Source organism: Crinia signifera, chromosome 3 (assembly GCF_055691185.1).
Source record: "Crinia signifera chromosome 3, ASM5569118v1, whole genome shotgun sequence".
NCBI classification, from domain to species: domain Eukaryota; kingdom Metazoa; phylum Chordata; class Amphibia; order Anura; family Myobatrachidae; genus Crinia; species Crinia signifera.
Window position 1 is genome coordinate 274,959,355 of NC_139219.1, and position 21,141 is coordinate 274,980,495.

At 45.8% G+C, this 21,141-nt stretch overlaps 1 protein-coding gene across 1 annotated transcript in view; it reads left to right on the forward strand.

The window, feature by feature from the left end:
* Nucleotides 1-7,116: 7,116 nt before the first annotated feature.
* The window catches only part of SGPP2 (sphingosine-1-phosphate phosphatase 2), a 43,695-nt gene continuing 29,670 nt past the window's right edge, over nucleotides 7,117-21,141 (forward strand). Inside the window, exons 1-2 of the mRNA XM_083178075.1 lie at nucleotides 7,117-7,189; nucleotides 7,327-7,556. Coding sequence (XP_083034201.1) covers nucleotides 7,332-7,556 — 225 coding nt within the window. The 5' untranslated portion in view covers nucleotides 7,117-7,189; nucleotides 7,327-7,331. The remainder of the gene's footprint in view (nucleotides 7,190-7,326; nucleotides 7,557-21,141) is intronic.

Genomic DNA, 21,141 nt, shown 5'->3' on the forward strand with positions numbered 1-21,141 from the left:
TTCCTCTGCAGAGCCACAGGTGGAGCGAGTGGTCCAGCCTCCACCAACACGTCGCCCCCAGCCCCAGCCACAGGAAACATGGACTGAGAGCCTGTTGGTGACGCTGGACAGGATCGAGCAGCAAGGGGTGGATGCTGCGATCCGTCAGCAGCAGGTGGCGGATTTTCTGGCGGAGTGGAAGGCCACAAACCAGCTGCAGGTTGAGGCGTTGAACCGCATTAATGAAACTCTGGCGGCTGGCATGCTAAGCATTGGCCAACACCTCAGCCGCCAGAATGAACTTCTTGCGGAGCAGCTGTCCACCGCCAGGTCCCTAAGGGACAATCCCCCATCTGCTGCCCCACCCCAAGCTGCTCCCCAACCTTCCACCTCGGCTGACCCTCCTGTGTCGACTAGGGGAAGACGCCGAAAGCCAGCTGAGCCAAAGGCCCCTGTCCCCAAGGCCCCATCTAAAAGGGGCAAAAAAGGGCCCAAATGAGACCTGGTTCACTTCCTCTGTGGTTGTAGCCCAAAGGTTTAAATTGCACTGGACATCCGCTTCCTGAGTTGCCCATCGATCCATTTGCGTGCCATGGGCATGAAAGTTCGTATTTTGACCTCGACAAATGCAGGATTTTTTTTTTTGGTGGTGTGTATCTTGCTTAGTATTCACCCTGGTTGTTGCAGTACGTATTCTGGTGTCCCCATTTCTTTCACCATTGCATTTGCAGGGTAACACATGTTTGGAGATATGCAACCTCTTGTTCTGGCTGTTTTATTATTTGTGTGTCTATTTTATTTGTTTATTTGATTTCTCACATTAAAGTGTCAAGCTGTGATGCTGAACAGCAAATAAATTTATTTTACAAATTAAATCTAAATTGTGGTATGTGTCATTTCTTGTGTGAAACAAATACTAGATTTATGTGTACTTACTGACCAGGGTATTTTTGAACATTTGTGGAAGTGTGGTCGAAGTTTCCCATGTGTAACCCTCTCCATGGCCATTCCCATGTTCCTATCCAACTTTTCCCTGCTACTTAGTTTGTGTCAGCACATGTGCAGAGCAACTTAATAGGTGAGAAAGCAGTTTGTGTGCAGGTGAGGTAGCTCCTACAGTAGTAGGTAAAAGCAGGTCCAGAACAATGCTTTCCTCATGGAGTGGGTGAGGCAGACAAACAAGGGTGAAAAGGTACATTTGTGTAGGAATGCATATGTGTCCTCCCTAAAAAAAGATGTGTGAATGGCCCAAACATGATAAATTAGCTTGTGAACAAACATGCATAACTTTTTATATATATATGATTTGACAGTGTCATAAGCAGATGTAGGAATCCTTTGTTAGAGAGATGAGAGTGCAATAATGTGATTGGTGGCATCTTACATCCAGAGTGTAGTCAAATCCAAATCATAGCAGATGAGATAGTGGTACAGGTCATTATTTTGGGTACTATACAAAGATTGTGTGCAAAATAGTGGTCATGGGCTTAAAACATTGCTGAAACATCCTTTGTAGGTGTTAGATGTGGTTTAAGTTATTGTATCCTAAATACAAAACCTATGTTAGTATTAGAGTGAACACGTTGACACATGTCGACTTGTGTAGATTGAGTGTGCTACTGCGTAAAGTCTATGAAAGCAGGTAGTGAATGTGTCTAACTGTTTAGCAAATACCTACCTTAGCGTATAAAAAGATTCTTACCTTAAATTAAACAAACCTTTAAATGTGGAGAAGTATAGAAAGATAACCTTCCAATGTGTTTGCGTGCTGTATGTGTGGCTTGCAGGCAGTGAAATCATGGTTTGGAGTTAATAGACTGCAGCATTGCTTATTACATTCAGGTGTATGTGTTTGAGTAGTAATCAGCGAAAATTAGCCAACTCAGGCGCACGCTGGCATGCGGTATCTGTAGGCGTGGTTTGAGCTGGCGGTTGGCGGCCGCCTGTTTGGTGTCCGAAATGAACGGTGCCTTAGTCGATCGTGCGGTAGTAGCACCGCTCATTTTTGGTGCACACCCCCGTGTACGCCCATATTTACGCCCATTTTCCCTCATTATTTCGGCCGCTCCCATCAACACGCCCCTATGCCGCCCCATTACCCGTACACTCGCGTACAGGTTTTTTCGCACGTTGAGAGCCCGGCCGTAAGCGTTGTGGAGTGTTCGCGCCGGCGCATTAGCGTATCTGCACATGCGCAGATCGTGAAAAACCTCGGGACGTACGCGTACGGCCCGGACGCTCCAACCAGAATAAGGCCCTTTATCACTTCACCGAGCTTAATAAATCTGTCCATCTGTTGGTAATATGCAACATCCATTCACAGGGGCAATGTTCTAAATTTGGAAGAATTGGACATGGTCTGCCTGGCCGTATCATGCTCAACTTATCTGAGAAACGCCAAGCGCTATCATTCCTATCAATAGGACAAAGTGCATATTTACCTTTGTCAGCGAGTGGACGGAACACACAGGAGGCAGCAGGATATCACCAGAGAGAACATCCTCCCCGTGACATTAGTAAGCTATGGTTTAATGCATCACGCTCCCAAGTACCTTACAATGATTTGTGATGACAGCTTTGAGTAATGACCTAGAGATGATCTGCCATCCTATTATTTATAACTCCCTTAGGTATTGATTTATAGGTTATATGTTGCAAGGGACAGATAGAATAGGTCTTTTTGATGTCACATACTGTAGGTCTGTACGTACTATGACACTTATAACTTATTGGCCCTGTTTCAGATGTGGTTGGAGTCTGTACACATATGGTAATGCAGCAGGAGATGTACAGTATGGTATAAGCAGACTGCATCATGCATTTGTAATCCAGTGCTGCTTCCTAGGACACCTCTTCGGATCACCTATGACTACATCAGCTGCAGTGGCAAACGCAGGATTTTCAGAAGGGGGTTTCCAGAGGGGCCTAGCAAAGCACGGAGATGGACACTTAGGTGACCCAGTATATACCGTGTCAGTTAAAGTATTATAGATAGACCAAATGTATATAAATAAAAAAATATATATATATATATATACATACATACATACATACATACAGGGGCGTCAACAGCAGTGTAGACCCCTAGGCATAGCAATGTACTGGGGCCCCTACCGATCCTCTAGCGGTAGGGGTGGGGTAAGCTTTGATGTCCGGCGGGTGGTAGGGGGTGTTATATAAACCGCTCAGCATGTAGGGCTCAGTAATTTCCACTAATTACCCCTTTACTGCACAGATGGTGGGAGATGGGGTGGGAGAAGGGGGCATTGGGCTGAATAAAGGGGCCCTGATTCATAACTTCCAGGGTGGTAGAGGATGTTTAATACGCAGAGGAGGGTTGTGTAGTGGAGTGGGCTTATTATTCATAATTTTCTGGTGCGAGGACAGCTTGCTTGACTGCAGATATCTCCAGTTCCTGGAAATAGATTTCTTAAATTTTAATGGAATTGGGGACTAGGGGATCAGAGTTCAGGAGGCAGAGCAATCTGCCAACGAGTATATAAAACTACATACCAGGTGTGTGGAGCTGGGGCAGTAACCAGCTGCTGGAAGGCTGATATCTCTGGTTCTGGGAACAGTAGAGACAAGCTACTAGGGCCCTTCAAAGGGGGAGAGTCCCAGCTTTTGGAATATACCCTCAGAAAAACTCTAAGTCAGACAGAACCTGAAATATCTGACTGGGAATAACAATTAACATGCTTGGATGGGGACCACTGCTTTGAAGTCAGATATCTCTGGTTCCCAAGGGCCGATTTTTACAATTCTTGTATCCATGGAAAGAGGGGACCCTCAGCTTTCAGCTGAGGGCCCTTAGACTCCTGGGGGGGTTTCTGGGTACTCAGAAACCCCCCCTGCGTGCGCTACTGAGCTGGCTGGGGCAATGCAAGCCAACTGCCACAGCTCTCTATGGGGTAGATTTATCAAGCTCAGTGAAGTGATAAACTATCTGTTTTTTATCACCGTCCAATCAGCTCCTACCGGTCATGTTTCAAACCAAGCCAGTAACTTCACAGGTAGGAGCTGATTGGCCGGTGAAAAAAAACAGACAGTTTATCACTTCACCGAGCTTAATAAATCTACCCCAAAGTCTCTGGGAACCGGGCACAAAGCTATAGTTTGCTGCACTGTTAGGCAGGAGGTTGCCCACTGGCTTCCACACCTCTTAAACTTCCTCAGCTTTCAACCCAAGGTGTATTTATTGTACATTGGGTGCATGTTGAGAGATGCACATTCGCCCCTGGGTCCAGGGAAGTCCTGCATGAGCATGGCACATCCTGCACCCAGAGCACACCTACCTAGTGCCCATCTCCTAAGCAATGCCATCCCAGTGACATCGTCAAAGAGATGGCACCACACAGTGAAGCAAAGTCTGTCACTGTTTCTAGAGCTATTATGTGTAAATGCATCATCGTCCCCAAATCACTGGGTGGATGCCACTGCATGCGGACCCCTTCTCTGTGAAGTGTCCACCCAATGCACCTCCACATCTCACCACTCCAGCACAGAGGTCTCCTTGCCGGGGGGTGGTAAGATGTGGAGGGGCAGTGGATGGGCACTTCACAGAGGAACGGTCCATCAGACGATAATACGCCCCTGCTACAGCCTGTTTAAAATTAAAGTATTATGTTCCCCACTAATTTAGGCCCTTCACAAAATGGGAATTTATGTTCTATTGACAGTTATCTATCTGGTGTTAAACTGCGAATTATAGTGAACCCTAGCATCGCTATATGCTTTTAAATAGACTTTGGTGTCTAGTAACATTCCCTAAAATCAATTAAAAAGCAAGCAATGGATCTTAGCCAGATGGCTGGGTAGATAAAAGTGAATAAAAAGTAAAATACTACTATGGATGTGGAAAGGGGGGAAACATTTTTGCATTAATTAGACAACGCCTTTAAGACTTAAAATATGCTTCTTTCCACATGTTCAGGCATGGGCACACTACAACATAATATGTAGGTATAGCACAACTTATGCACAGAAACACCGCGCAGAGATATCAAACGTTTCATATGATGCATGGTGAATATTGTTATATATGTAAACACCAAGAAGACGTGTGCAGGAGCCAATGGAGAAGCTTGTAGATACACATGTAAGCTCCAGGCCAAGCATTGTGCCTGATTCAGACCTGTTCACTACGCTGTGTATACTTGCAGCTAAGCAAATGGTTAAGCTCCACCCACAACCCCACCGTAAGCCCCCCCTGCAGCCGAATCCAATCACTAGCATGAAAGGGGTTGTGTACTTGGACCGATAAACGCATTCACACCGCAAAGCAATACGGCAACGAACCGTTAAAAATCCTTCTTTTTTTACCGGTTTGTATTGCTGTGTTGCTACTGGTTTGTGGGACCCAGTAACCCCTTTCACATCGCACCAATTACCGGGTGGAACCAGCAAGAAACCAGCATGAACCTGGTAATTAGGTGTGAAGTGAAAGGGGTATCAGTAATAAAAGTCAATCTAGACTGATTGTTATTACCGCCACTGATCGGCGAATATGGGGTGGGCGCTGTTTATGGGGACACCCATAAAGAGTTGGGTGTTCCTCTGCTCCTTGTCTGCACCCGTCCGCCCCCACTGGAGCGAACAGCCTAAAGAGTGTGAAACTTGCCAAAGCTGTTCGCTCTTGGGGTTTACATCGGGGAAGGGGCATCGGGGAAGGGGCCAAATTCGGGCCACTACCAGTGGGTCTGAATAATAGTCCAATGGTTGCAACACCAGGCGGCAGGCTGTTTGGGGGGGTGGTCTGCCCAGCACAGGACAAGGTGGTCCCGCACGCCAGGTCCCACTCTGTGATGTTGCATGCCAGGCCCCACTGTGATGTGCCTGCAAATATCTACTAAACAACGAAGCGATCGCAAACCACCACAGTCCAGCTGCGAAGCCAGGAGTACGCCGGCCCTCCCCCCCGAGCAGTCCAGATCCGCCTGCACTGTCCGGACTGCCCAGTCCCAGAAGATGCTGCATACCGCCTCCGCAACGTCGCGTCGCTGACATGTATTATGGCCATCATTGCATCGTCACTGCCCCTGCCCATTTCAAAATGCTTTGTTCCTGGAACCCCCTCTTAATTAATGATTGCTATCTCTGTAATATGATTACGTATCTTTATCATCAGTTAACTAGTTCTACACATTAAACCACATATTAACCATAAAAAATAAAGGTACTTGTTTCCTAGCATGGCGCCCCCTACTACTCCATTTGCGTAGAGGGCTATTCAGGGTAAGGAAATCGCATCGCATGCCATTAATGGCATGCAATGCGATTTTTTATCACATCCTATCTTATTAATGTATTCACTGACTTAGCCCATTAAAAAGATAGGATGCGATAAAAAATCGCATCGCAGGCCATTAGTGGCATGAGATGAGATGCAATTTTTTTATCGCATCCTATATTTTTTATGGGCTAAGTCAGTGAATACATGTAAAAGATAGGATGCCCCCCCCACTATCCATGCTACCCCGAATCGTGGCAAGCGGCGGCGGAACGCGTCCTCCGACTTTTTCATTAGCCCACTATCCACGTCGGCGTGGAGTTGATGTTATATAGTGTGGCGAGCGCAGCAAGCCACCGAGCCCAAAGCGTGGCGAGCGCAGCGAGGGGACGCAGATTACTTTTCAATGGATTCCACATCCTCTCGCCACGCTTCGGGCTCGGTGGCTGGCTGCGCTCGCATGCAATACGATTTCCTTACGGTGCCGTACGTAGAAAATCTGGGCGCCATGCTAGGAAGTACCAAAATAAAACACATATATGTGAGCAATTGTTTTTTCTTTGGATTATTTTTGCATATAAATATTTTAGCTATAGTCAGTTTTAAAAGCACATGTGGGTCTATATTAGTTTTTTGTGGAGCAAGAAGCCCAAGTCCAGACCGCTGTGTATGTGCTAATCGGCAATGCTATCAGCAGCCCATTGTACTGTAGAAGATAGATACAATAAACTTTATAACATTGTGTACAGCTTGTCTAAACAATCACTCCATAGTCCTGATATTGCAGCCTGTGGGACAGACACTCCCCACCTACTGTCATTCATACCTGTCCTGCACTTGAGTACAAGCAGAACAGGTTGGACACGTCTGTGTAGGCAGCATGCTGGGTCAGTTGTTACATGATTGCTCTTTGTATGAAGTGTGTGTTGGAGCTTGATGTCATTGGCAATGAAAGTGTTACTGGTGCAGATTCAGTGTAAGGTGTGTGCAGGCACTAGGACCGCCCTGTACACCTGTTCCCACGATCTATGCTAGTCTTTTTGCTGTATCTTTGCTGATCAAAGGGCAAGGAGAGGGCTGAATCTGTTCTATTACAACTTATCCTGTTTCAATTACAGAAATCATGGCCCTGCTGCTGCTGAATTCTCTGCAGGATCCTCAGCTGGTGGCCCAGTTCCAGAGGTCCTGTGGTCTGACCCTACAGCCAAAGGGCGAGTCTAACGGCCATACCTCTCTACAGACTCTCCAGGGAGGCAGGGAAAAGGCTGCTGGGGGCAAAGGTGTTCCCCATGAAAATGGACATAAGTGCTACAGCAATGGATCTTACTCTAATGGAACACTCAAGCAGGTAATACACTTTTCTAACAACATTACTGATAAAGTAATATTATAATCCTCATCACTTTGCAAGGAGTGATCTGACTATGTAATAGAAATATGCCAGGCATCTCCATTGAAAGTGCTAGGTTTCTAGCTTGCAGCATGGTCTCTCTTCTTACAGCTTAGTTTCCATAGTAAACCAGTTTAGTAACGTGGAGTTGAATCAGGGACAGTCCTCCTGTCATTGTGACACTTCAGGCACTCTGTACAACTATTTGTACCACTGTGCAGTGGGTGTGGTGTTGTATGAATAAACTTGTTTCTTTTTTGCAGCATTGTTAAGAGTTTGCGGTGAATCGCCTGTAGGTGAAACTGTTGACCGTATAATAAAAATGCATTTTTTTTCCCCATTTTCTTGTGAATAAAGCCCCTCTTTCCCAAGAGGTGTAGCAGTAGAGTTCTGTACAGCAGTTCATGTCCCTATATACTACACACTAGTGCTTTACATCTATTCATGTAATGGTACAATTGTTACAGGAACTGTTACACAATATTTACCTCAGTGAGAGATTATAAAACACACCTTAATAAATGAGTAATGCAGCAGTCACACATTAGTGGGTGACTTGCGTCTATTGCTGCCCATACATATGTGAGATATCTCATGCAATCCTCCTTCGATTTGGACGGCATCTGGCCGAGAAATCGAATGATTGTATGCATTTTTAAGGGGACATTCGATGCGATGCGCAGGCACACCGGTCGAATGTCAGGTCTCAAGATCTTCTGTGCTGCACATAATATCTATCGAATCGCAGGAGCGATCGCATGTGGTTTTTAACCACATGCGATGCTCGAATGCGATCCGCAGGTGGGGGACAGACGGACCGCATGGGGATGGTGAGAGGGGGCCAGAGGGACCGCGTGGGAGACGGCGGGCAGAGGGCGGTGTTATGTAGTGCAAGAAGCGCTAGCGGGTGGCAGGGGGCTGTCAGCGGTGGCGGCAGAAGTGTTTAGAGCTATCTCAGCCAATCAGAGGGCTGCCCAGTGTTTAAACAATTCTGCCGCCACCACAGCGCTAGCGCTTCTTGCACTACATAACGCCGCCCTCTGCCCACCCTCTTCCAGCACCCGATGTGCCATCTCAAGATGGCATGCACTTTAGCACCACAAGATGCGATCGGGTTCGATGGACATCGCATTGCGAATCCGATCGCACATATGTATGGGCAGCAGAATTCTCATACTGTTGTTGCTATTCTGTATCAATGCAATACGGAATGTTCTTCCGCAGTAATTGACCATGCTCGGGATCCCTATGGGGCCGCAGTGAAAAGCCTGCTCCTAAACAGTGTTTTTCCTATCACAGGTAGCCTAATGCTGGGTACTTATTGGCCAATATATCGATCGATATATCACGAGCCATCAGCAGGTGGGTACATTCGATTTACTGTAGCCTATGAACAATGCCATTCAGACATGTCAGCCCTGACAAAATGAGAAAAGCCCCCTGTATTTTGAGAACCAGCACCAGGCCCAAACAGCCAACAGGGTAATGCCACAGCCAGGGGAAACTATTTACACTAGTTCCCCCGGCCAAAGCATTATACCCCCAACTGTTCAGCCCAGGCAGGGACCCTGGGGGAGTGGGGACCTCCAGGATACCTCCTTCCTGGGCTGAAGCCCGGGGCTGTCCCCAGGGCAGGGGGCACCAGGCTGTTCTTCTGGTGTAAAAATGAGAACAAATACTCCCAGCAAGCCTACACTGCATGCAGGGACTTGGAGAACCACAGAACAAATAGTTAAATAATACATAGACACGTAGAAAAATAAAACTTTAATTCACAGTACAATCAATTACACTATACTCGCTTAGAGCTTCCAGTGTTGGCCAGTCCTCTCTGCAGTAGAAATCCAAGTGCGGGTACCTGCGGAAGGAAATTATACGGTACTTGTGTAGTTTCACGCATGCGATTTGACATCCGATATCGCATGCGATATTGCATGCGATTTACTATCCATTTCATTACCCCACTATCCACTAGGGCAGGCATGTCCAACGTTGGCCCTCCAGATGTTGTGAAACTACACATCCCAGCATGCTTTGCCACAGTTTTGCTATTAGAGAATGCTAAAACTATTGCAAAGCATGCTGGGATGTGTAGTTTCAAAACATCTGGAGGGCCAACGTTGGACATGCCTGCACTAGGGTGTGGAGTTGATTTTATATAGTGTTGCGAGCGCAGCAAGCCACCGAGCCCGAAACGTGGTGAGCGGACACGGATGTTGTTTCAAAGCGACTCCCGATATCGCATGCCATTTGCATGCAATTCCGTCAAATACATTCCGTGTCCCCTCGCGGGGCTCGCTGCGCCCGCGCCCCTAATTTTTAAACATTCAGACTGCTCCATCGAAAATGTTGGGAGGCATGTAAAGGACATGAATAGACCTTTCTAATGCACTAGGATCTAATAATATGATGTAATTCAGTCATTTTATAGGCTATTTTTGGAAAACAACAAGAGCTGATTGGTTGGTAGGTACATTATTGTTCTCCACTTTTCATCTCTCCATGTTTTGATACAGATAGAGTGCCTCTCAGCCAGCGCCGGGGCTCGCCAGAATGCCCCCACTGGCGATCGCCGGTGGAGAGGCGCTCCATCTGACTTGGACGCGCCTCCCATTTTTCGGGTGTCGGGGGACCCAAACCCTGCCCGTCTCCACTTCAGGAAGACGGGAGGGTTAGGGGGAGGGTACGTCGACCGGCATACAGCGACGGGGAGGTGGTGGGGACCGACGGGCAGCTCCGTTGGAGGGGGACACTCGTGCATCTTGTGTGCATACGTCCCCTTCTGGCGGGGGCTGGTGGTTGGCGATCCGACCACCAGACCCCCACTGAATGACGGCGGCTCCATCTGTAAGTCTTCCCAATGTCCCCTGGACGGATGGGCACACAAGGGGAAAATATGCTGTTAAGAATAGAAGTATGGTGCACTTTCCTCCACATTTCCCTTCCTCCATCCTCCATCATATCTAATACCACTTTTACACCAGAATGCCGGGTAGGACCCGGGAAATTGAACACGGGAAATTGCCAGGGCATGCCCTGCCTCAGACCCCATTTACACTGCACTTCAATCCAGGTTATTCCCGGGTAATGCCCTTTTACACTGAAAACGGATCAGCCCTGCCTTTCCTTGCTGGTGTCATTAAAAAATGGCTTTTTGGTCTGTTGATGATGAGGTCACAAGAAATGGAACATGACACTCTTCAATTTTTTTGCTTTATTAAGCTGAAAATATGCATAAAATCATCATACATTGGAATCTTTATAGATGTAATGCATTCTCATAAAGAAAGATGAAGATGCGTATGAATAAAAACTCATAACACACTGGGACACACTGTGTGACAGCCAGCGTGTGTTGCTGCAGCTGAGGCTGTAAACACACTGGGGAGAGTGCTTCCAGCACAGAATGTTGCTGTAGTGTAGGGTACAGGCTGCAAACAGCGTTGTAACGCTGCTTCTGCTGCTGCTCCATGTGCCCTGTGCGGTAGAAGCACCAATCAGCTCTTCGTGGCCTTCTCCCTGCTAAATAACCCGGATAATGACCATTTACACCACCCTGAGCCCCGGATAAGCCCCGTGTCCGACCCTGAACATTTGCCGGGTCAGATCCCCGGGAAACAGGACCCGGGTTATTTTTTTTTAGCCCATTTACACCACGCCCCGCCCCGGACTGGAGAGGCAATATCCCGGGTCCAACCTCTGGTGTAAAAGGGGTATAATTCCATCTAATTTGATAACTCCTTATTGAACATAAAATGTTTTGAATTGAGTATAACTGTCCTCTTAATGAATGGTGAAACTGAAGGCGCTCGGCACCCCGTCACTGCGGTTGCATCATTTCTGTTTTCATTCAATATCTGCCATTTTTTTTTTTTTACCATCCAGCAGTTTCCACATTTCCGATAATCATTTTACTAGGATTGTTGTTGGGCATCAGTTCATATGGCAGATGGCATTGCAGCATGTGTTGCCAGGTTTAGATGCCTCTAAGATTCAGTCTAGTCTGTGTATATTAACATTTCAGGTGTAAGTGACTATGGGGCAGATGTATTACAGTGACGCTTAGCGTTAATCGGCGGGCTGTCCCTAGCGAATGATAGGTGCTCTGGTCATACATAAAAATAACGCTATGCCCCCAGATAACCAGCGTTAAGTGCAGCATATGCATTTAACGCTGGTTAATAATACATCTACCCCATTGTCCTTCAGATGTTGTTAAACTATTGTTGAGTTTATATTATTGATGTATCTACCATACTGTTGTTGGTTACTGCACCTGGGAAACACATCAGACAAACAGTGTCATTGTGGAAACAGCCAAGCAATCAAATGAGACAGTGACTGATCACATCAATAGGTAATCACCTACTGTATAAATGATATCAGATGTAGAGATATGCCCGTGCCTCAGCAACACAGGCCCCAAGCAGCAAAGGGTAACGTACTGGTTCCCTATGCCATCAGGTGCAGGGCATCTGCGTACAGTACGTGTGACCCAGTGGTGAGCGGTGAAGTCAGTGGCTGGTTACCTCCCGTAACAACCCCCCCCCCCATAACCCGCAGCAATCAGCGGGCCGAGCTTTCGCACCGGCAGGTGTGTCAAATTGCAACACATCGCCTTCAGTGACAGAGGGGCATGCTATCATATTGGCTGAAAGCACGCCCCTGTCACTGAGTCACTTCTAAAGGTGCCGCTTACACTAATTGGTACTTGTGTATTATCACGGCGCCCCCGATTTCCATCGCAGGGCATTGTACAACCACAAAATCGCGTTGCATCGCATGCCATGCCATATGATCGCATGCGATGTGATGAGACGTGATTATACCCGATTTTTAATTGTACAGGCACCCAGATGCCTGATTCCTATGTTAAATGCCCCCCCCCAGACCCGATTTTACATTGTACACCCACCCTGATGAGTAATGACAATGTTCAATGCCCCCCCATTGTTAACGCCACCCCACTATCAACGCCAACCCGAAGCGTGGCGAGGCCGCGAGGGGTGGCGGTACGCGTCCTCCGACCTTTTCATACCCCCACTATCCACGTCGGCGTGGAGTTGATTTTATATAGTGTGGCGAGCGGACGCATAATACTTGTGAAGTAATGCGCGTCCCCTTGCGGGGCTCGCAACGCTTCAGGCTCGGGGCTATATAAAATCAACTCCACGCCGACATGGATAGTGGGGGTATGAAAAGGTCGGAGGACGCATACCGCTGCCCCTCACGGGCTCGCTGCGCTCGCCACGCTTCGGGTTGGCGTTGATAGTGTTGTGGCGTTAACAATGGGGGGGCATTTAACATTGTCATTACCCATCAGGGTGGGGATACAATTAAAAATCGGGTCTGGGTGGGCATTTAACGTTAAGCACCCAGCCTCCGTTACTCTCCAGCTGGTGCTTCTAAGAGCGTGACAGTTTGTACTGACTCATGGATCCAGCATCAGGTCGAAAGAAGGGCACTGTTCCTGCACAACAACTGGCGGCTCGCCTGGATCAACAGGAGACCGCCTTGGAACAGGTTTATCAAGTCCTCCAGGGCCTGACACAAAGTCTGGACACTATGCAAGCCACGTTGCAAAAAGGTCAAGGATCTGCAGTTACGTCTGCACCAACACCTGGACCTATGTCTTCTGCGACAGGAGTTACTGCTCACCTTCAACTCCCTACTCCAGATAAATTTGATGGGAACCCCAAAAACTGTAGGGGTTTCATCAACCAATGTGAAATTCATTTTGAACTGCAATCCTCATATTTTCCCACCGAAAGGTCTAAAGTGGCCTATGTGATATCGCTCCTTACTGGCTCAGCCCTCAATTGGGCATCTCCCTTATGGGAAAATTCTGATCCTCTATTGACAGACTATACCCGGTTTATCGCTACCTTCAAAATTATCTTTGATGAACCAGGGTGTATCAGTTCAGCCGCCACAGAAATCCTAAGGCTGCGCCAAGGATCCAGAACAGTGGGTCAATACCTAATTCAGTTCAAAATCCTAGCAGCTGAGTTGGCGTGGAATGAGGAGGCCTTTCTAGCAGCATTTTTGAATGGACTCTCTGACAAAATCAAAGATGAGCTTGCTGTTAGGGATCTGCCGACCAAATTAGAAGATCTCATCTCATTGTGCACAAGAGGCTCAGAGAGAGAGATCTACAGAAAACTCGATCTGATTCCAAGCCCAATTTTCTTGTTTCTAACCCATCTTCTTTACCAGCGGCAGAACCCATGCAGGTTAACCGTTCCAAACTTACACCAGCTGAGCGTAATCAACGCCAAGTTGAACGCCTTTGTCTATACTGATCCCCAGCATTCCGTCGATTCCTGCCGGGAAAATGCCAGAACCTAATCTGTAAAAGAGAGGGCAGGTTAGGGGTAGTGAACACCTCTCTAAACAACCAAGATTGCATTCTCCAAGTTGCCTTGCAGGTTAAAAATCAGCTCAGACAGTTGCCGGCTCTTCTCGATTCAGGAGCAGCAGAAAGCTTCATCACCGCTGACGTTGTTAAGCGTTGGCATCTACCCACTACACCGCTTCACCACCCTGTGTGTCTCACCGCAGTGGATGGGAATCGTATACTGGGAGAGACTGTTACACAAAAAACTCAACCTTTAACGCTGCAAATTGGGCAACACCTAGAAAGAATACAATTCTTTGTTATTCCCAAATCCTCCTACCCAATCGTCCTGGGACTACCCTGGTTACGCATCTATAATCCCAGTATCAATTGGGTAACGTCTCAAATCCAAACATGGAGCACTCACTGTACAACTTCATGTTTTAACTCTTTGGTACCAATCCGTCATGTCTCTCTCCAAGTACCAGAAGAATCATCCATTCAGTCCCAAGAACGCTCGGATGTGTTCTCTAAACAAATCAGTGATAAAGTACCTTCTCACTGGTTGTGGGACAGTTCAATCAAGTTAGTACCAGGGACAAAATTTCCCCGAAGTCGTACTTACTCTTCGTCTGTGCCTAAAACACAAGTCATTCAGTCATGGTCTCATCCTCAGACCCTCCAGGGCATCCGGAGATTCCTTGGATTCGCAAATCATTACAGCAAATTCATTAGCAACTTCTCTACAATCGTTGCCCCAATAACTGCTCTCACTCGCAAACATGCCAACCCTTCCAAGTGGAATACCAAGGCCATTAATGTCTTTGTGTTACTCAAAAAGAAAATCATCTCTACACCAGTGTTGATTCAACCTGATGTCTCGTTGCCTTTTACTCTCGAGGTTGATGCCTCTGCCTCCGGCGTGGGTGCAGTACTTTCCCAGGTGAGAGCTAAAGGACAGTTGCCCCCATGTGGCTTTTTCTCCCAAAAGTTCTCCCCGGCAGAGCAGAACTATGGTATAAAGGATCGCGAAATATTAGTGATGAAAATGGCTTTAGAGGAGTGGCAGTGTCTTTTAGAAGGGACAGTTCATGTTGTTAACATCGTCACTGTTCATAAGAATTTGCTATGTTTAAAAAAAAATTCAATGTTTTAACCCCCGTCAAACCAGATGGGCATTGTTCTTCTCAAAATTTAATTTTAGATTGTCTTCTCCTGGAGCAAAGAACCGAAAGGCGGATGCCTTGTCTAGGTCATGGGAGTCGAAGCAGGAAGCAAAATACCATAAAGAAAGTCCTATGGTCATTCCACGCGCTTGTACCGTGTCAACAATGCAATTTCCACCAGGTAAAACTTTTGTCAAGTCTAATTTGAGACAACAACTTCTTCGTTGGGTTCATGACTCTAAGTTTTCTGGCCATCCAGGGGTTCAGAAAACCTACAAATTCCTGTCACGTCAGTATTGGTGGCCAGGTTTAAAGAAAGATATCCAAGACTATGTTACTTCCTGTTCTCACTGCGCAAAAAACAAATCCTCCAAACTTGCTCCAGTAGGTCCATTGAGACCATTATCCATTCCCAAGAGACCTTGGTCCCACCTGTCAATGAACTTTATCACCGACCTCCCACCATCAGATGGTTACACCACCATTTGGGTCATCATAGACAGATTCTCTAAGATGGCTCATTTCATACCTTTACAAGGGTTACCTTCAGCACCCAATCTGGCTGATCTCTTCATTAAAAAAATTCTTAGGATCCATGGGTCACCCGAGGCAATTGTGTCCGATCAGGGCATACAATTTATGAAAAAATTTTGGCGAGCCCTGGGTAAAATTCTCAACATCCAGCTCAATTTTAGTATGGCATACCACTCACAGTTCCATAATGAAAGGGAGAAGGTCAATCAAGACATAGAGACTTTTCTTCGTTTACATGTCTCCTCCTCTCAAGAGAATTGGGTGGAAGTATTGCCATGGGCCAAATTTGGGCATGATCAATACCATTTGTCTTCTTCTTCTTCCCTTATTAACTGTGGCTTCCATCCTAGGGTCCCTGAATCCCAGCAAGTGCCGGTTACGTCAGTACCAGCAGTAACTTTGTCTCTCCAACAGCATCGACAACATGGGGAGAAAGTCCGGAAGTCGCTAGCGAAAGCCTCACAAAGGTACAAAAGGGTTATAAATCAGGGAAGATCTACTCCTACTCTGAAAGTAGGTTACAAGGTATGGTTGTCCACCAGAAATGCTCGTCTACATATTGCTTTAATGAAGGTTACATTTTGTTCCATTGGGCCATTCCTGAGAACTCAAAATCTCAACTCAAGTACCTGCAAAGGGAAAATACCAAGTTATCTACAAAATTTTTCTTTTCATATGTCATTAATTAAATCATGCATGCGAAACAAACTCTATTATGCCATACCTGAATCTCCTGAAGTTTCTACCCATAGGGGCCTCAAGTACGAAGTGGGTTACATTCTGGACTCTCGCATCCGGTTCAAAAAGTTACAGTATTTCGTCTACTGGAAAAGCTATGGGCCGGAGAAGAATTCCTGGAAATATGCCTCTGAGGTACATGCTCTTAATGTAGTGAAAAACTTTAACAGAAAATTCCCAAGTAAGCCTAGAGACTGTCCTGGGGCCACTCCTAAAAAGGGGGGTACTGTTACATCCACCATGGTGTTTGCCCAAGATCCCTGTACTGTGCCCAGCCCTGGACCCTCTAGGTGCACTAGAAACCATGGCGCTCACCTCTGCTATGTCTCTGGCTCCACTGGGGTACATGTGGCCGTGTTGTCATCGCGTGGTGACACTGGTGTATTGTGCTCCCGCTCCAAGCAGGACATGAGTAGCATATCGCTATGTGTGTTTGCGCCTGGTCTGTGTCTGTGTAAAGGCCGGTGCTTGTGCAGCTGCATACAATCAGGGCTTCCCAGCCTCTCCTGCACGGCTCCGCCTCCCTCTCTGATTGCCTGACCAATCCCAGCACAGCTCACCTGGTAAGTACTGGCTGCTCAGGCTAGTCCAGCAGTCAGTACAATGATGTCGATCCCGTAGCATCATTGCTCCTACCTGGCTTTGTAGTACTCACTACAATCCTGAGCTTCCGCTCTCACCTGGCTCTGTAGTTCCCACTACAATCCTGAGCTTCCCCTGGAGAAGATCCTGCTGGCCGTTTACTTCATCAAGTACCACCGGACTCTGCTTACCGCCTATGTGGACAGTGAGGTTAGATCCTCAAAGGGGTCTCACCTTGCTATACTCCTGACAGTCACTTCCAAAGGTTACCTCTGGCAGCAGCCACGACCATATACTGCAAGGATTCCTCTTCTCCAGTTATCTTCATTTATTATCTTCCAATCCTCCAATCTGCAACCAATCATCCAACCTTCATCCAATCATCCACATCATCCAATCTTCCAACCTTCATCCAATCATCCAACCTTCATCCAATCATCCACATCATCCAATCTTCCAACCTTCATCCACATCATCCAATCATCCATATCTTCCAACAATCATCCACATCATCCAATCTTCCAACCTTCATCCAATCTGCAATACAATCTTCATTCGTTCTTCAAGTCATCCAATCCTCAATTCCTTCTGCAACCCTTAATTACTACTTCGGTTTATATTCTATTCCACTCTTCAATTATATTGCAATATTCGGTACTTATGTAATATCTGGGCTCCCGTTTTTCTTATGAGACCGCGTCCGCTCGCCACGCTTTGGGCACGGTGGCTCGCTGCGCTCGCCACACTATATAAAATCAACTCCATGCGTAGTTGGATAGTAGGGGTATGAAAAAATGGGGTGCATTTAACATGGGAGCCCAGATAATACATAAGTACCCAATATTCTTCAAGGACCAAGCTCCATCATCTATTATAATAACTTACTGGACAATTGACTTTATATTTGCATACTTGCCATATACCGTTTTTATCATCATTATCACTGTCTGCAATATCTTCATTAAATTCATTATATTTTACCCTCATTGTTTCACTCCCTTCTGTCGTGGATGCAACCACCATACGTTAAGCACCCAGCCTCCTTTACTCTCCAGCTGGTGCTTCTAAGAGCGTGACACTAGGTACACACCAGAACCATCATGATTGTGAGCAGATCGTGAGACGATCGTACGATCTGTTGGAGCACACGATATTCTCATGATCTGTACACAGCAGAGGGGATCTTTTACAAATCCTGACAGCAGGTAGGATCTCCAAAATGACAGAACGACCAGCGGGGACATACATCGGATTGGAATCAGAAAACAAAACATCGGTCGAGATTGTATCGAAATTGGGGGAATTGATTCTGGTGTGTACCCAGCATTAAACTTAATCTTGGCCCTATGCAATGAGATCTAAAACTGGTTATACAAACACACAGGCTTTTCCTCCTCTGGTGCTAGTAGTAGTTGTATTGTAAAGTACATTTTTAGTTTTGCAATGTGTCGCTTTGTTTTCACTTATCTTATTAAAAAAATTGCCTCAGCTTTAAAATGATCAATTTAGATGCCTGCAAATCAATACTGCTTGGTCTCCTCCTTTGTGTCTGCCGCATTGTAACCTTGCCACGGGGCAGCAAACATTTTCTGAGCTCCATTACAAATTGTGGCCAATCAAACAAATGAGGATATTGTTTGATGAACAGGGCTTCACAATCAAATACTTATCAGCAAGGACATTCTACGCTCATTACCACAAATGGTGTGTGACAGAGCCTCAATAGCTCCCACACTCCTCTAGAAGTGCTGGCAGACCGCTCGCAAATTAATCACATGCTCGTCTTCCTCTCTGTTAATTCCATCTGGATGTATCATCTTCCTTGGATCAAACTCATTTGGTTACTAGGATATTCACTGATTGAAATGTCTAGATGACATCTAAATACACACACAAAGAAGTTGTGTATGGTTTAGGATTCAATGAAAAGGAACTGCTATTTTTCTATAATATGAAATCTCTTTGCTGGGCAGCATTATCTGGTTTGCCCTTACAGTCTGTGTCGCTGGCTTTGTCATGTGAGGTCTAGAACACAAACATTCTTCCTGATTATGTGGTGAGGATAAACCACCGTTCTGGTTTGACAATAAGAACATTTCCTTTGTGTAAGCCGCCTAGGTGTGCACCTCCTCTGAGGGACTCATACACAAATGCAACACATCATTTGCTCTCACAAAAAAAACACATTGGGGGATATTTACTAAGATGTGTATTCTACTTCACATGTGATGTGGCAAAGCATTACTTGTCGTGGAATGCTTTCCCGATAGAGATGCACCGAGCATGGCCTACATCAAATGGAGTCTTTTTCTTTTCTTTTTTTGTATTTTTGGTCTATCTGTCTCTCTTTTTTCCCTTACATTTAGAGTAATTTATGGATATTTGTTTACTTTCATTTTTATTTGTAATTGTGGGTAATTTGTGTAAATTACTATGCTTTTCAGAGTGAAACACATGTGTGTCTCTAAACTCTCTATAATCTGATGCACTTCAAGCACACACAAAAATTTACAATAAGAAATAAAGACTCAGACAATAGTGGAGGGGTCAGATTTTTATTTCTAGGGGTATTACCGTATATACTCAAGTATAAGTCGACCCAAATATAAGCCGAGGCACCTAATTTCACAACAAAAAAACGGGTAAAACTTATCGACTTAAGCGGGACCCTCACTCAAGTATAAGCCGAGGGTGGCTTTTTCAGCATAAAAAATGTTCTGAAAAAGTAGGCTTATACTCAAGTATATATGGTAATTAGGTTTTAATCTATGGTGGTGGGGTGATGAACAGCCTAGTATAAAGCATAACCTAGATGACCCAGAACATAACAAGATGGTCTACAGCCCCAAAATTGACAAGGATGAGGCTACCTGCCCAACAACCTTGCCAAACAACTCATAAGGGGAAAGGCCATTTGCCCAACCCTTACTGGGACAATACAACCAGCAAATGAAAAAAACTGCCAACATTGCTAACAACTTGAGATGCCAACCCATCCAAAAGAGAAGGAAACGCGACCCACCCTGGACCGATGATGTCCTTATACTAAACTGATCTCCATGCCACACTTTCTCATGGTATGGACCACACCCCTGGGAACCAACACAACAACCCTTAATAACAATTGCCATTCTGAACCATGCCACAAATCCTATTATCAAAAATCAGACACAAAACCACTAGGGCCTCTCCTTCATACCAAGCTAAACTCAATAAGGACCACCCTCAAATCAAAATAATAAAGCAACTCCTTTGGCCCAACTATCCACAGATGCATGGTGTACAAATTCCTGTTTGGGTTTTTGGCACAAGTGTTTAAATGTACATGCGGGTAATGTTTTACTGATTTAGGGGCCTATTTTTCAAATTAGCAGAATATACCCATCAAAACGTATCTGCACATTTTAAGGTATTCCTTGGATGTATCTGGGGACAACCTCAGGTTATGTCAGGGATAACTGCTTCAGTCCCCATTTCCAATTACCCAAACAGTCCCCCATAGGTTTCTACATAAGGTGGTTATTCTCTTTACCAAGAATTCCGGAGTTTGTCCTGGTACTGTAGCTAAGGCTATCATTTATTTATAGAGCACCACAAAAGATCCACAATGCTTTACTAAGTACAGAAACAGTACAAACAAAACAAGAACGAAAATAACAAAAGACTTACAGTACAAAATATTGCAGAACATGGAATATAACTAGATAAACATAGTTACATATGCTGTCATACTACCCACAAAGCTAACTGCTGAGCCCAAAGGATTGGTGTTGTTGTGGGCAGCAGGAAGATTATGAGGGAGGGAAAATCACATGAGGGGGGAAGAATCTGCCCATGACCGCTTAGAATCTAAGGGGAATGACAAAAACATAGAGATGACCCTAGAAGGGAGAGACAGTGGGGCAGATGTATTAAGCCTGGCGAGGAGATAAACTGGAGATAAAGTTGAGATAAAGTGGAAGGAGATAATGCACCAGCCAATCAGCTGTGTTTGAAATATGTCAGTTAGGAGTTGATTGGCTGGTACGTTATCTCCATCCACCTTATCTCAAATTTATCTCCAGTTTATCTCTTCGCCAGGCTTAATACATCTGCCCCATTGTGCATTAAGTTAGGGTGAGAGCTGTTAGTAATAAATAAAGTGGATTTTGAGGGCGCGTTTGAGGCAATGGAAGAGAGCGTTCTA